The following is a 16,664-nucleotide window of genomic DNA, read 5'->3' on the forward strand; positions in this document are numbered from 1 at the left end:
CCATATATGTAAGCTTAATCATGTACACTACGCCCCAGATTTTAGTTAACCATTCTCTGTTTGTTTTCTTGTTTGTTTTAAAAAGGGAAGTTTTGATGGAAAGCAATACCTATATATATGAGGGATGTGTGCCAGGCTTGAGCCAAATGGGGTATATTTGGAGGAACTCCGGTATCAGGCTAGCATAAATTACAATTTCAGGATACATGTAGGCAGTTCTTGGTTTTTTGGACAATGGCTCTGACCCTGATCATACTGGCTGGGGCTTGTGTAAGTTGGAGTCCAACAATGTCTGGTGCACCACACGTTCCACACTCCATGCTCTACACACAAATGCATCCCCTGAAACAATTCATTTCACCGATGCTGCCTCTTCATTAGTATTCCAAAATGGCTGGACACTGCACTCCATGCAGTTATGTATAAAACTTATAAATACCTTAACTTGGGTGGTGCGTAAGTATACATAAAAGTATAGGTAAACTATAGATAAAGGAGAGGTACTGGCATATTGTTTCTCAAATGAACTCTAATGCATATACAATATATTACTATGCTTTGGAACTCGTGAGATAAAGGTTAGATTAGGACAAGTTTTTTTTTTAAGTTTTAACAAAATTACTTCTCTGAAATCTGACTTTCATTACCTCTTACAAATTTGCCAGGTGCTTAAACTGAACCTTAAGGAAATGCAGATAGTTACCATGCAAACATGTGCAATGCGCACGGACCTGATTTGCTCAAGAGGATTTATTAAGTAGCTTTCCATTAAGAGAAAGCTATGGATGCACAAAGTCACCTAACTCAGTCTTCCAGTAAAATTGGTCCTTCTAAAGGGGGCTCACTGACAGGAAAGAAAAATGAAGTCCTATATTTAGAAAGAGAGAGAAAGACAGATAAGACATATGTTTCAGCAACAAAGCTTTCCTTCACTGTCTCACTACGATGGCTCCATGAGATCACTTTGCTAATTCTGGATTGATAAGAATTATTGAATAACCCAATAACTTTTTTATAATGGTTTGATTTTCTGATGAGATTGCTCAGAGAGACTGAGCTAAATGCTTTATGTTGGAAGTCTCTAATAGGCAACGACTATTGAAACCCACCAAGATGACTTGTAGCCCAATGGCTTGCTGGGGGTTTGATGATGCATCTGTTTTGCAGCTCCAGGCAAACACCAAGTCCCAGGAGATTCATTGAGTGGACTCTGGTGGACCATCATTAGTGAGTGGTGGCCTGTTTTTTACTTGATGGATTACAAGTTCTGTGTCCCTTTATTAAATCCAATAGAAGACCACTATATATCTGTGTTATTCTGTCTAGGGAGAATCTTCTCTTATGCCATCATTTTTTCTTACTTAGCATTTGGTTTACTGATTCATGTCCACACAGCCACATCCAACTTGACTTATCTGTGGCTGTCTGTATGCAACTTGCCTGATGCCTGAGTTCCTCCAAATATACCCCATTTGGCTCAAGCCTGGCACACATCACTAATATATATAGTTCTTGCTTTCCATCAAAACTTCCCCTTTTAAAACAAACAAACAAAGAAACAAACAAACAAACAAACAAACAGAGAATGGTTAACTAAAATCTGGGACATAATGTATATGGTTAAGCGTACACATATGGTGAGAACCAGAGAGTGCAGACAACAAGATAGTGTATTTCTTGAGAAATGGAATCTTAAGTAATAAGTAACTTTCTGGAGCAATAAGATTTAGGATAATGGAAACTCATTTGTGTTACTGGAAAGTTCATGAAGATAATTTATTATGTTCAGCTTTGGTATGGAAATTGCTCCTATATGTTTTGTTCCATTTAGCTCTTTCTCCTTTGATTTTTACACGGCATCCGCTATTATACTTTGTTGTGCTATAAATAAATATATGTCAATAACAACAAGAAAATTGAAAACACAACCACCACTCATTTTATTTTGAAGGTTTAACATGTATCAGTTGGTGGTATATTCGTATGATAACACATCATGTTGATAAGTAGTTTTCTCACTGATCTGCCTCTGTTGGCTGATCATTTCTGCATCTCACAGTAACAGCTAAGGCAAAATTCTACTACTATAGTCCACTTGAACAGAGATTGCTGAGGAGCAAAGCATTGTGGGCTGTACCTCCATCCTTCCCTTGGCTTTTTCAACAAGGGACTTTGTGGCAGCAATGGTTAACTGACAGCATCCTCCAGGGCATATTGTGTTCCTGCATACTGTAAAATATATTCCTCAGATGCTAGGGTCAGCGCCTAATAGCAGAAGGTAGCAAGAAATAAGTAGAAATTGATGGAGCTCAGCCTCTGAAGTGCTTGGGCTTGCATCCTTGAAGAGTCACTTGTAATATAAGTACGGTAAGTTTGTTTTCCCATCAATATTTAATCCTGGCTTTCGTTGGTTTGTTGACAAAGATGGGGACAACAATATAGATGGATATCAAATGAAAATTGACAGATCCCTCAAGCACACTCTCATTTTTGGTTTGCTTTTGCAATCTAATAGGCTTCTGGTGCATAATTCACGTTGGACTGTGTCAGCATCTCCCTGTTTTTTTTCAAAGGTGGACTGGTCAGCTTTATAAATTCATTCAGCATCCATTCAGGCCTTGTTAAGATTTTTCTAGAAAGTCTTTGCCATTTTGGATTGATACATGAAAAACAAAGAAGAATCCATATCAGAGAAAATGTGAAGTGATGTTTGTGTGGACATGTATAAGGTTAGGTTGCAGTTTTAGTCTCCTGTTATTGTAGTAGTTAGTGGCCTTACTGAAAAGTCTGATCCAGGAGCTGCAGAGAGAGCAAAAATATGGAATGGAAGCTATGGAAACCCCACTACCATGTGGTAACAGAGGAGATAGTGTTGATGGGGATTGATAGAGTGTCAACACTGATAGAGAGGTAACAGAAAACCAATAGAAAGACCCCAGGAGCTAAAGAAAGGGATCCTCCTGATACCCTGTTTATTAAACATTCATCCTCATTTGCTTGCAGAAAACTTACACAGAGCTAAGATTACAGCCAGACTTGTCTGACAATAATAATAATAATGATAATAATAATAATTTATACCCCACCCATTTGGCTGGGTTTTTCCAACATAATAATAATAATAATAATAATAATAATAATAATAATAATAAGGTGATAAAATGTCAAACATTAAAAACTTCCCTAAACAGGGCTGCCTTCAGATGTCTTGTCAGATGGTTGTTTATTTCCTTGACATCTGATAGGAGGGCGTTCCACAGGGTGGGCGCCACTACCGAGAAGGCCCTCTGCCTGGTTCATTCTGAATGGTTTGTGGGGAGGTTATATGACAATGAGCATTTGTCCTAACTGCTTGCAGGGTGTTTGCAAACATCTCACTAATCATTTGTTCATTCTGTGCATTTTCCTGTCACTTTCCTAACTTCAAACAGTGTGTTTCTTTTTTCAAGTACATTTGTTACATTCCACAAAATACTGTCAATTGAGAGGTGCCCTAATATAAACCTAATGAGGATTGAGAAAACAGGGTTCTTTTTTCAAATCTGGTTCCACACGCCAGCATTACCACCATCCGCAACCATGACTGAAATGCACCAACCCATCTGGCGCAGAAAGCCATCACTTCAAACTGTTTACACTCTGATTCATCAAATGAGTATGAATAATCTCCAGTGGTGACATTACAGTATAATTAGCCCTTTCAATCCAAGAATGATGCTATCATACGAGTGACCTAATGTCACAGAAAGATTCCGGTCTCTGTCAGTGTGAGACTTTGCCCTTCATTGGAATATACTTCACAGGAACATCTTTCTAATTTGTTTTTCAGTGATTTGAAACAGTTACAAAATTTATTTGAAAATGTGGCATGTTTTGCAAAATCATCCATTTTGTATCATGGTCCAAATCTTTAACAAGTGAATAAAAATGTTGCCTGGAGCAGAATTATATTTCATATATTACTTTGATTATATTCCAAATTCTGAGGCAAGGGTTATTATATATATGTTGTGTAAAATTTCTATCACAATGGAGCTTTGATTCCCGATTGAGTTTTAGAGTTTGGTTTTCCTTCCACATCTAATACTACTAAAATTAAGTGGTTCCCCCCTCCCTTTTCTCTCCCCTTTTTGGATTATGCTGTTTGAATGTTTACTCATCTAGATGACCTATTTCTCCCTGCAAATACAGCTAACCAATTTATTCAGAAATGCTACTTTGGAGGGATAATGAGGGCATTCAGGTTTGTATTAATGACTGTTCGAGGTCATCTGTTCAAGACAGAGCAGTCATAGCATGTAAAAGTTCAATGATCATATTGCATGATGGTCAATAATTATATTTTATTGTTCTTGCTATTATGAAAACATCCACCATAAAACGATAATTCCCTTTTATAGGAACTTGGGTGGTACATTTCATCTGTGAGGCATTTTTGCGGTACATTTAAGCTGCTGAAAATGGGCCCACAGTTTGGCCCAAGCCGAATCTTCTTTTGTTTGCCTTTTGTAGTTTCTCAGCACAGTTGAACCAAAATGGTGAAATGGGGGTCAGGAGTCAGGTGTGTAAGAAAATAGCTCGTAATTCAGGGAAGTGATGGTGGGCAGGTACAGAGAGAAAGTTCATAGATGTACCTTCCTCAGAAGAAAATAAGGACATTTCTCATTCCCCTCCACAACTGACTCTTCCTCAACCCCCCATTTTAGTATAGGCTTTGCTACCCCCCCCCCAATTCTCCCCAAAACAACTCTGGGTAGGTATGAGTAACTTCAGTAGGTATTTACTTTGTGAGATGGAAGAAATCACATTGTAGGGAAACACACACACACACACACACACACACACGATGCAGCTACTTTAATCATATGGTTTAGTAAATTTTAGTATTTAATATTATTATTTTTCAGAGACTGTAGTTTTTCTTAATAGATTAAAATGCTTCCATATTTACATTTTTATTGCACATTCTTCTATAAAGAAGACACCAAGAATGAGAAACATATCAAAGTAGAAATAAGATATTGTGGAGAATCACAATTTTAATAAGAATGCAAATTAAGGTGAGATTTGCTACATTTTGCAAAACTGGAAAAATGGCAAGATTGAAATGATCATTAGTTCTGGCCACTAACTACTATTTGATATGTGTCTTACAGGAGATGGTTTCAATGGTTGCACTACTTATGACAGTGAAGTAGAGATCTGATTGAGGGCACAATCATATACTCCTGTGCTGCTGGCTAAGGGCTGTGGGTTCTACCGGGAGCCCTGCTAAATCCACCAACCAGAGGATTTCCTCCTTCAGTATTTCCCCTAATTGGTGAGTTCAATTTACCTGATAAGAAATAGGGAAATGTAACATTTAATTTAGTGCTGTATTTTTGAAAGAGCTTATCCCTTCATTTAGATAGGAGAGCCACCATGGTGTAGTGCTTTGGTTCTCAGATTAGGGCCCGGGAACCCAAAGTTCTAATCCCCATATGGCTGTGAAGGTTGAGTGGCCTTTGGCAAGACACCATCTCTCAGTCTAAACTATCTCCCAGCATTGTTGTGAAGTTAAAATGGGGAGCAGAACCATGTAGGCCACCACGAGTTCCTTGGAGAAAAGCCAGAATATAAATGTAGTAAATAAAAAAGCAAAGAAATTGGGGGTCCTGTGCATTTTGGATCCACTTCAGAACAGTTCTCTTTACCCTCCCTCTGAAGACTGCAGCAACTGAAAAGTGTTTTATTTGCAATAGGCTGCTCTATCATTTCCATGTCTTACAGTGGGGCCTCTCTAGCAGTCCTCCATTTAGACAAAGTTTACATTGGCCCACTCTTCTGGAACTGTGTCTACCTGTATCTAGGCAGAAACTACCTGCCATGCCTAATGTGATAGGTAACACCCTGTTACAGAGCACTCATGCTCAATAAAGCCTCAATAGAGCATTTTTGCACAAGGAGTCATTTTTCACTTCCAACTGGATTTCCCTTGGGGAGAGATAAACCCATGTGTAAGAGTTTAAATGGATGGAAGTTTTTTAAATATAAATTCAAATTGATTTCTCATGCTTTACAGCTGATCTAGGAGATTTTTGAAAAACCCTACTGTGAATTCAATAATATTAATTCAGTTATTTGTAGAGTAAATGAAATGTAGAGTAAATGAACTGTAGGGCTTGAGGCTTTAGCCCCATATGCGCAGTTGGCAATAAACAACTGGTCATGTGTTTCCAATGAGTCTCACTTCGGTCATTCAAGAATAAAACCATGATGTTTCACTGACTGCTGCAGCCAATATGGTTTAAAGTCCCTGATCATTGACCATGGTGGCTGGGGCTGATGGGAGCTGGAGCCAGCAGCATCTGGTTTCTCTCAGGTTTCCCACCGCTGTTTTAGAATAACATTACTGAGTGTCCTCAAAAGCATGATGGCCACTGTTCTATGCACTAACCCTTACTTCCAAGTTCATTTGCAGCTCCTAAATGAGATACTAGACTTGTGGAAGGTCTTTATGGAAGACCTTAGAAATGTATGAAATCAAGTGATACTGTCTTACTTCTTGGTAGAAAGGTACGAATTGCGTTCACTATGTTTTCTGTTTAATCTGCAGTGAAAAAAATCAGTGCTCCAACTAGGACTGGGCCTTCCATTTAAAGCTCTCTTGCACAACTTTAAGAGTTATGGTTTCCTCCATAACTGCAGTTTGTTAAGGGTGCTGAGGATTGTTAAGAGACCCCCTAGTTCCCTTCACAGTGCAGGTGTCCCCCCAAAAAAACTTACGCATGATCGACTGTGTATATATGTGACACTGGGAAATAAATTATTTAATTCAAACCCAGAAATGGCAGGAGAGAGCTGGAGAGTCCTCATGGCTTGCAAGGAGATGCAGCCGAAACAAAGACTCTCTGTGCCTCAGGTCTCCTCTGCCACCACTGACATCCATTCCAGGCTCCGTTTCGGCTGCTCAGCGATCCCGCCTAACAGCTGACACATGGGGTAGCGCAGTCACAACCACTTTCCCACACGTCCTTCAGACTCCACCCAGCCCAAGAGCTTCAACTCAATATATTTTGGTCTGGATTGGGGACCAAATCCAGCACTGGGAAGCTTTTTAAGAGAGTGTTCCCTACTTTATGGGATTTCAGTTATGCGCATGGAGGCCAGGAACGTTACTCCCACATAACTAGGGGGATGCCTATATTACAACTCTCAGAGTTCCCCGAGAAGAGAGATGTATTGATAAAACTGCTACAGAAATTATAACTCTGTGGGGGAAACAGGGGTCTCATGTTGACAAATTGCACCCTTGACAAACTACAGCTCCCATGATTCTTTGGGGGAAGCCATAGCTGTTAAAGTAGTAAAAGAGAGCTTTAAATGTATAGTATGGGTGGACCCTAGGGGTTAAAAAAGGGGCAAAATGGACTATAGTTTCAATTTTACAACTCACCCAACTGCTTGGATTAGAACTTAAATGTACGTGAACACCAATTTAGACTCATCAAATGGATGTGTTAAAAAAATGTTAACCTCAAAGATGCTACTGGCACATGCTGTAGTTTTCAAATCATGCCATATAACAAGCCCCGCAATCCCCAGAGTGTTTATCCTTTTAAGAGCATTCATGTGACAGGAGTTTCCCTAATGTGCCATCAGGACGCAGTGGGAGCCACTGTGGCTTTGAAATATGTCAGGCACATTTGTAAGTAGATGAGACCAGCTAATATTCATAAAATAAATGTCTATAGCATATATGGCTGTCTGGCTTTGTGACAGATCTGTATGAAAGCCAATTCAGAAGTAATTTTAAAAAATAATAATTGTGTATATATGTATGCTTATAAACCACTTAAAGGCTTTTTGACGAGGAAGCGGTATATAAATTGTGTTAATAAAATGTATGTATCATATCATATAGCGTCTATTTCATTTAGCACACAATTTCCTATGAAATTGTGACATGTTTGAGCAACTAATGGTAGACAATTGAGGCAGGGAAGGAGCTAGGGCACTCTTCACACAAAAACATCCTGTACTTCCATTTTAATGGAAACTGTTGCTTATAATAGGGGCAGTGCTTTGATGGTTCAGAATATGATATGGGAGAAAAGCCATGTGGTCTGCAAACTTTAAAAAAGCAGGGAGGAGTAAACCAAACAAGAACTTTTTAATGTGCAAACACTGGTTTGGGCCACCAAGATGAAAAAATGAGAACCTCTGTGCCCTAAATGATATCATTTCTATGCTTGCATTATTCAAGCGATCTTATTTATTCCTTTTCTCTGCTAACTAGACATACATATATATGGGCATGCCCCCATAAATTACATCTATAAATTCTAGCAGTTTCACACATAAAACTCTTTTGTAGAGCTGAAACGAACTAGTCATTTCATATGCATGGAAAACATTTCAGAATTCATGAATGTGAATAAATACATCCACTCGGTTTGCATAGCTGTTGGTAGAGAAGGATTCATGTTCTTTGTTGCTTTTTAAAGCTTTACTTTACAACTTTGCTCTTTGGGCATTGTCTATGATTTCTTCATGCTTGGACAGGGCTCAGCCATTTGTTTTTAATTATTTTTTAAAAAATACATCACGGATAAGAAAAGAAACAAAGGCACTGGTCCAGGTAAAAGTAAATTTTAAATAGTAAATTGCTTTCAGAGGGACTTGGGCTGCTATAATAGGCACATTTTTCTTTACTGAACAATCTGGGTTAATATGCATAGGCTTGAAGCTATTTGTTGCATATATTTTACCTGCATTAGAGCTGATGGGTTATAGCCAATAGAGATGGACAAATCAGTTAATTTTGGTTTCTCATTTTTCCTATCTTAAATTCAATCCCTTACATTTCTGCATACAATCATTACTTGGGAGCAATTTCAAAGACATGTTTTAGAATGCAGTCATGGTGCTGCTCCAAAAGCTAAAAGAAAGGAAGGAAGGAAGGAAGGAAGGAAGGAAGGAAGGAAGGCAGCCCGCAGACCATGCTGTAAGTGAAGTATAGGCCCAGGCATATCTCAGGCCAATGATCATGTGGCTTAATATTCAGATTAATGTTTTGATCTGTGAATGGAAGGTTTGCTCCAAAAACAGAGCAAACTGGAATCTTCCTCACTCCGACTTCAGAGGCATCAACACACAGGGCTTGTAAGTGAAAGGGAGGAGGAGAATACCCCCTGCTTTCTTTCTTTTTTTTAACAAAAATTTGTTGGTTTTCCACATTAAAGAAAAAAATAACAAATACAACCAAAGACACAACAAGAAATAATAACAATCATGCAAAGAAAAAACAAATACAAAGAACCTCAACAATTCAAAGAAAACAAATACAAACCTTACATACAGGAACACACCAACTGTTAATTTTTTTACTCTTGTTCCGAAATCTTATTTGGAGGACTTCCCCCGTTCTCTCTCCTATGTTCAATTCTAATCTACTTTAGTAACTTTCCTAATTATTTTAACTTTACATTCACCATCATTCTTATTCTTCATCTCCACATCTTATATCATTTAAATTCCAAATATAAAAAAATACTTCATATTGCAAATCTTAACTTCTTATAGCCTTTTCTTCTCTTAGTTCCATAAAACTGTTGCTATTATTACTTCTAATTCATACCTTATAAATTATTAAAACAGTACAATATCATAAAAACCTAAGTATTTCTTCTGCAAACCAAACCAAATCAATTTTTACTCTCTGACGTCGGGGTACCGTGATAGGCCTTCCTGTTTAATCAAATTTACTCTTTCACCCTATCCCCCTTCTTACCATTTTTTCTCCTCCCATCACAATTACCCACCAGGCCTCCCCCCATCCTTTTCCCACGCCATTGTCCAGAATATCATCTTTTCCTTTGTATCCGAAACTCAAAACAATGTCCCAAAGGAACTTTGCTGAACTCTTCAAAGGATGTAATACATCACCACCAAGCATCTCCAGTTCAATTTTCAGATCAGTCTGTAGTTGTAATTTCCAAAATTGTTGTTCCTGCATTTCTGGGCTCCCACCCCAGAAAGCCGTTATTACGTCATGATAAACAATCCCGGACCTCTCACATCGACAGGATTTTTCTTCATCTTGGAGTTGCGTCTTCTCTACTTCAGATGAAATCTCCACACATTGTTCCCCAATTGTTTCTTTAAGTTCCTTAGCAAAGTTCTTAACAGCAGTTCGAGTCTCGGCCATCTCAGCCAAACATTCGGTGACATTCTGTTGCAAAAGTTCTAGTTTCAGAAGAATTGTCCTTTGTCCTAAAGTCATTACTGAGTCTGGTGTCATCGTAAAAGCGAAACCAAAAATGGCAGAAGTAGGCAGGAAATAACAAAGTTCAGTACTTTTCCATCTTCAGATCTCAAATTACAGCCGCCATTTCCCCCTGATCAGAGTGCAAAAATTCTTCACCTTATAATCCACAGACTCTCAGAAGAAATACCTCAAAATTCTCAGCTCTACCCCTAACAGGGGTTTCTTAATAAATCCAACGCAAAGTCAGCAAAACATTGTATCAGCCAAAAGTAGCAACAGCCAGAGCCAATGTTACTATTCTCCTGTCACAAGGGAGAGAAATGGACTTCCTCTTTAACGTTTCTCCCCTAAAGCCAATTAAATTAATTTATGCAGCCAATTAAACTCCGTACTTACAGCTTACGGGTTTCTTCTTGTTTTAAGCCAAAAGAGAAAGAATGGGGTGTTCAAATGCCAGCGGCGGCCGGCGCTTGGTTTCCTGGCTGGGGACAGCCTCCACAGCCCTGCGCCGCTTACCATTCACTCGGGCTTCCCTTTTACAAGGGAATCCTGAGAATGGAGCGGCGCAAAGGGGCCCGCCGGAGTGCCCAGACCGTGGGACGCTCCTCCCGCGGCTTGCCAGAGCCCGCAGAACGGTTGCGGGTCTCCTAACCCCCGGGAAAAGCGGAGCTGTCTCGGAGGCGAGACAGCTCCCGACCGCCGGCAATGGCACCCTCGCCGGAAGTCCAATACCCCCTGCTTTCAAAACGGTAGACTCCGTCTTGATACAGACATATAGAGCTCACGTTGCAGGTCAGAAACACATCCTTACATCCCGGCATTCGAATTTCCTCACAAAATGTTAGAACGCTGCTTTTATATTGGCTTCATTTGTTAATGATCACTTCAACTGAACCATATAATCACAAGATTTAGTAATATGTTAATTGCATTTTAGCGAGGAAATGGTCTTCAACCACAAAGATGCATTATTGATGTGAATGGGTAGCCCATAAATCATTGACTTGCAGATGGGTGTTTTGTTCTTTCTGTGCAATGTGTCCCAATAGGGAAAGCTTGATCTGTTTAATTTCATCTTCGAAGAATCCATCACTTCATATTAAATTAGCAGACTGTTACTGACAATGCATGGCTGTAGGACTTGCCGTGACATATTGATCCATCTAACATACTTCAGAATCATTTATAACTTTTAGATGGTGCTTAGCTTGAATGAGATTTTCAGTCTACCAAGTGCAGCAGATATTTCATTACACAACATTAGGTTTAAGTCCTAGGAGTTATTTGCAAGGTACTTTTTGCTACTGATCAGCTTAGGCTCAGTAGCAGTCGGTGGGGCAGGGTGGGAAGAGGCTGGGCTACTTAGCAGGCTTCCCCAATGCCAGGTTACCAAGAAAGGGTGGGTGCTGCTCCTGCCACTGAATTCTCAGGAGGACCCACTGATCACCCTGCTGCTGATCCGAAATATCACTACAGTCACACAGGCCCTGTCCTCTTCTCAGTGATGTGCCTGGCATCTGCCATTTTAATTTCCTCACTTCTGGGTGACACTACATCGAGGATCCAGAGAGATTGTGAGAACATGTAAATGGACAGTGCCAACATCAGTGATTGACTTCTTCTTTTTTTCATTTTTTCTTTGGCTGATGGTGCATCATCCTGCCCCTCTTAAAGTAAGGTATGGTAAGGGGCCAAGGGGCCAAAGCTGGGAGGGTACAGCAGTGATGTCCACCACGCTTCAATTTCATACCATACAAGCTCTGCCATGTATAACATAGGTAAAGGTAAAGGGATCCCTGACCATTAGATCCAGTCGCGGACGACTCTGGGGTTGCGGCACTCATCTCACGTTACTGGCCAAGAGAGCTGGCGTACAGCTTCTGGGTCATGTGGCCGGCATGACTAAGCCGCTTCTGGCGAACCAGAGCAGCGCACGGAAATGCCATTTACCTTCCCGCTGGAGCAGTACCTATTTATCTACTTGCACTTTTGATGTGCTTTCCAACTGCTATCTTGGCAGGAGCAGGGACCGAGCAACGGGAGCTCACCCCGCATCGTGGGGATTCGAACCACTGACCTTCTGATCTGCAAGCCCTAGGCTCTGTGGTTTAACCCACAGCGCCACCCGTGTCCTGCGTATAATATATTTCATATCAATGCATTGTATGCATATGCTCTGAAAAAGACCTATAGTTGAAGCATGAAGGTCATTTATTGTTTGCATTAATGCCTTGGGAATTCCTTTGTTCGTTTGTGATATTCCTAGCAGAGCTGGGAAATCCCTTTTGAGCCTAGTCATAGCTAAACAACCCCTAAACACATATTGTGCACAGCCCACCACACGGCTCAGCTGTGCCCTATCCTGGCCAAGCTCATAAAGGTATTCTTATGCAGCTCACACACGGCACATAGAGGGCAAGCATCATAAGAACATAAAAGCATGTTGTTAGATATGTCAACAAAGATCTATTGGTACGCCAACTACTGAGATGGGATTGGATGTTGATGCAGATGCAATGACGCTATTGTGATGCGGTCCACAGGTGTCTGGGTTCCAATGACTAGTGCTAGGAGATCTCATTAGAATGGACTATTCAACTGGGCATGACACTTTCAGCAGGGAAATGTTTCTGTACAGCTACAGACTGTGTATGAGAATCCTAACTCTCTCCTTCAATGTGCCAGATGGCCAGGGCTGTCAAGCTGACAACATAGAAACATTCAAACGGGCCTGCTGGGTCTGAACCATGTCCATTGAATCCAGGATTCTGTTCCAGCAGAAACCAGCCAGATGCCTCTAGAAGCATACACATAGGACACAAAGATGGTTGCCATGCCTAGCATCTGGTTGTTGAAGGCATACTATTTCCATAAATGGAGCTTCATTCATTGAGCTTCCAAGTTTGACAGCAGCTGATAGGTTGATCTCCCATTAATTTATCCAACTCTTTAAAAAAAATGTACTAAGGGCCATCACCGCAGCTTGTAGCAGTAAATTCAGTAAGTTAATTGGGGAAGTATTTTCTCTTATTCCATGGCAAGGGAACCTATGACCCTGTTGGACTCTAACTACTATCAGCCCTGGCAGTCATGGCCAATCGTCATGGATGATGGGAGTTGGAGTCCAACAATGTGTGGACTACTAAAGGCAATGGCTGCCCACTACTTTTCAATACTGTGCTGGTTATATTGACCCATGTTTCACATTTATTGATGTAGGAAAGGGCTGTACTGAACCCCTAAACCTTCAGACCAGAAAGTTCATTGTTGTTGCATTGTACCTACCTGCAGATGTTTGCACAATATCAGAGGTATTTCTGAGACCCATGAAGTCAAACTGATAGAGTCTCCAGGATTTCTGGTCTGCAGCTTCTACTGAGTTTTTTCTCCATCTATAAATCATTTCTTCTTGAGGATAGCCATCTGTAAATTAAAAGTTTTTTATCAAATGCATGGTAAACATTCTACGATGTTAAACTTTTGCATTAGATTCATGTCACACTTTTTATAACTTCAGAATAAATTTTAATACCTTGGGCTGCAATCCTACGCTCCATTGAATTCAACGTGACTTACTTTCGAGTAGAGATGTATAGGATTTCACAGATTTACAATGCAACCCAATGCATGTCTACTTGATGTTTCCTTCCTTTTTAAGTGGGTATAGATATGCAGCCTTAATGGCTCTTCAACATTATTGACTATATATAACAACAGCACAATCAATAGTATACAGTACCGGTACTACTATAGAAATGTTGTTGTTGTTGTTACCATTCTGGTGATGATGAATTTTTGAACCAAGTCAGCTTTAGTTTCATGTGATACTAGAGTTGCCACTGAAATTTGCTAAGATCACTTGGGATGCTTTTGAACTTCTCAACCAAATTTGTCTCCAGATTTTTGATTCCTAAATCTGGTCTGGTCTCTCAAGTGAAACCAGTGTATAGACCAGGCTTCCTCAATCTCGGCCCTCCATATGTTTCTGGCCTACAACTTCCATGATCCCTAGCTAGCAGGATCAGTGGTCAGGGATGATGGGAATTGTAGTCTCAAAACATCTGGAGGGCCAAGTTTGGGGATGCCTGGTTTATACATACCCCACCTCAAGGCAGCTTAAAGGTAAAGGTAAAGGTACCCCTGACCATTAGGTCCAGTCGCGGACGACTCTGGGGTTGCGGCGCTCATCTCGCTTTACTGGCCGAGGGAGCCGGCATACAGCTTCTGGGTCATGAGGCCAGCATGACTAAGCCGCTTCTGGCTTACAGGTTCTAATTTATGTACAGGGCCCTGTGTGTGCATAGTTACATGCCGTTGGGGTGGAACTGCAATGCTGCCTTCCTAAAATGGGTTTACCAGGATGGAGAGGGGGAAGGCAGTGGGGAGGTTGGTGTGGTTCAGGTGCAGTGGTGGAGCTCTGCCTCTATTTTTCATTTTAATATATATAGAACATATAACACATAAAATATATAAAAATATCACAGCAGTTCACAATAATATCTATGTATAATTTTAAAAACACATTAAAAAGTACAATCAGAGACTATCAGATAACAGTTGAAGGAGGATGTTTAATAGCAAATCACCATCATTCCACTAAAACTTATGGATATATAATATTTAAAGTTCTAAAGTGTTTTTCCAACACACTAGCCTTTTGGAAAATAATTCTGACGGTGATGAGGTGATATTATCCTTCTTTTCAGCACAATTATTCATTACCACATTCTAATTAATTCTTTCTTCCTTTAATTCATTGTCTCAAGTAACATTACAGCATGAAAGATGCCTACAACATGTTAATCTGTGATCTCTTTAAATTTACAAGTGCTTTTGGAGTGCAGCATTCATTTATTTTCAATCAATGTTCCAGAGTTACAGTTATCACAGATTTTCTTTTTTTTCCAAGTGAATGAAAACTGTTTATAGTTTCACAGTCTGCTGATTGGCAAGATGGCCGAGATAATAATTTACTGTTCTGTCAGGCAGATTATTTTTAAGGATTCATGGTTAAGCAAGAATTAATCTTTAACATGTCCAGAACTTCTAGAAGAGTGAGTGATTTTAGGGCTCAAAGTTGTTTCCATTTTCAGTGGAAAATTGCATCTTTCTCTTGCCATTCATTTGGCCTGGTCCGTCCTTCGCTGGCCCCTAAATGATCACCTGTAGGAGTCTGTGGGCTCACAGTTCAGTGGCAATCGGGTGAACAAACCCGTTTTATGAAACAGCATTCCCAAGATTGTGACTGCTTGAAAAATGAAACTCCAAGTCTTGCAAATAGGAAACAGTGTAGAGCCATCCATACACATGAAGTCACAAGACTGTTGTTATGCAGTCAGTTGTATGAGGGGTGGCAGGAGTATGAACAGAGCCCTTATCTGGTTTCATTTTGGCAACACACAACAGTCTCATTTCCTGCCTTCCACCCAAGCCAAGGTCCAGAGCCTGCAATTACCTCTTGTGGGACATCATCCTAAGTATTGGCATTAAGTTATTTGATGAGCACACCTCCTCTCTCCCATTGGCTTCAATGGACAGAAGCAGTAGTAGCCAGAACCCAGTCTCTGAGAGAAAAAGACTAGATGGCTCTGGCACATAAAGTTCCTTCTACTTTCTGGAGACTTCCCATTATTTCCAGGGTGGAATCTACACACATATAAAAAAAACGCTGTGAAAATGCTTTAAAAAAAGTTTTGAAACACACATTGAATTTTGCATAGCTCACTTTCCCCATCTAGTGCCACATTTATATATTGCACTTGACAACACATTTAAAATGTTTTATTTTCAGCTGTGTAGCTGAGTCATAGGTTTTCATGCATATCTTTAGCCCTGGAAAGAAATGGGCTCCTAGGGTGAAGGAAGCAGTTACCTAACCGTACCAGCATCTAGCCAGTCTTTGAGCTACTCCAAGGTTGTCTGTGTATCTGAAGAAGTGTGCATGCACACGAAAGCTCATACCAGGAACAAACTCAGTTGGTCTCTAAGGTGCTACTAGAAAGAATTTTCGATTTTGTTTTGTCCAAGGTTGTCAGTTTGCTGTGAAGTGCACGGGTGCTATCCATCTCAAAACTCCATGTAGGTAGTTACATGTCACCAAAAACAGAGGATGCAGACTGCTTATTTGTACAAAAATATGGAAATGTAGAGATAATTACTATAATGTAAATAGAATATAGCACATCTCACCATGATGCAGAAGATAGAAGAAGAAGAAGAGGAGGAGGAAGAGTAGTAGTTTGGATTTGATATCCTGTTTATCACTACCCTAGGAAGTCTCAAGCGGACTGGCCTGCTTACCGGTACTCATTCCAGATACTAACCACTAATGGTCCCTTCAAGACCCTACTTTTCTTTAACTGCACTTTGTCCAGACAACTGTCCATTCAAACAGAGAATTGTCCCTGCAGAGGAC

General features: G+C 40.2%; 1 protein-coding gene across 4 annotated transcripts in view; it reads right to left on the reverse strand.

Annotated features, from left to right (window-relative positions):
* Positions 1 to 16,664, reverse strand: part of GABRG3 (gamma-aminobutyric acid type A receptor subunit gamma3) — a 282,385-nt gene that overhangs the window by 24,770 nt on the left and 240,951 nt on the right. For all 4 annotated transcript variants that reach the window (XM_033147527.1, XM_033147526.1, XM_033147524.1 and 1 more), the window contains one exon: positions 13,535 to 13,672. In XM_033147527.1, the coding sequence (XP_033003418.1) occupies positions 13,535 to 13,672 (138 nt within the window). The remainder of the gene's footprint in view (positions 1 to 13,534; positions 13,673 to 16,664) is intronic.

This window comes from Lacerta agilis, chromosome 4, assembly GCF_009819535.1.
Source record: "Lacerta agilis isolate rLacAgi1 chromosome 4, rLacAgi1.pri, whole genome shotgun sequence".
NCBI lineage: Eukaryota > Metazoa > Chordata > Lepidosauria > Squamata > Lacertidae > Lacerta > Lacerta agilis.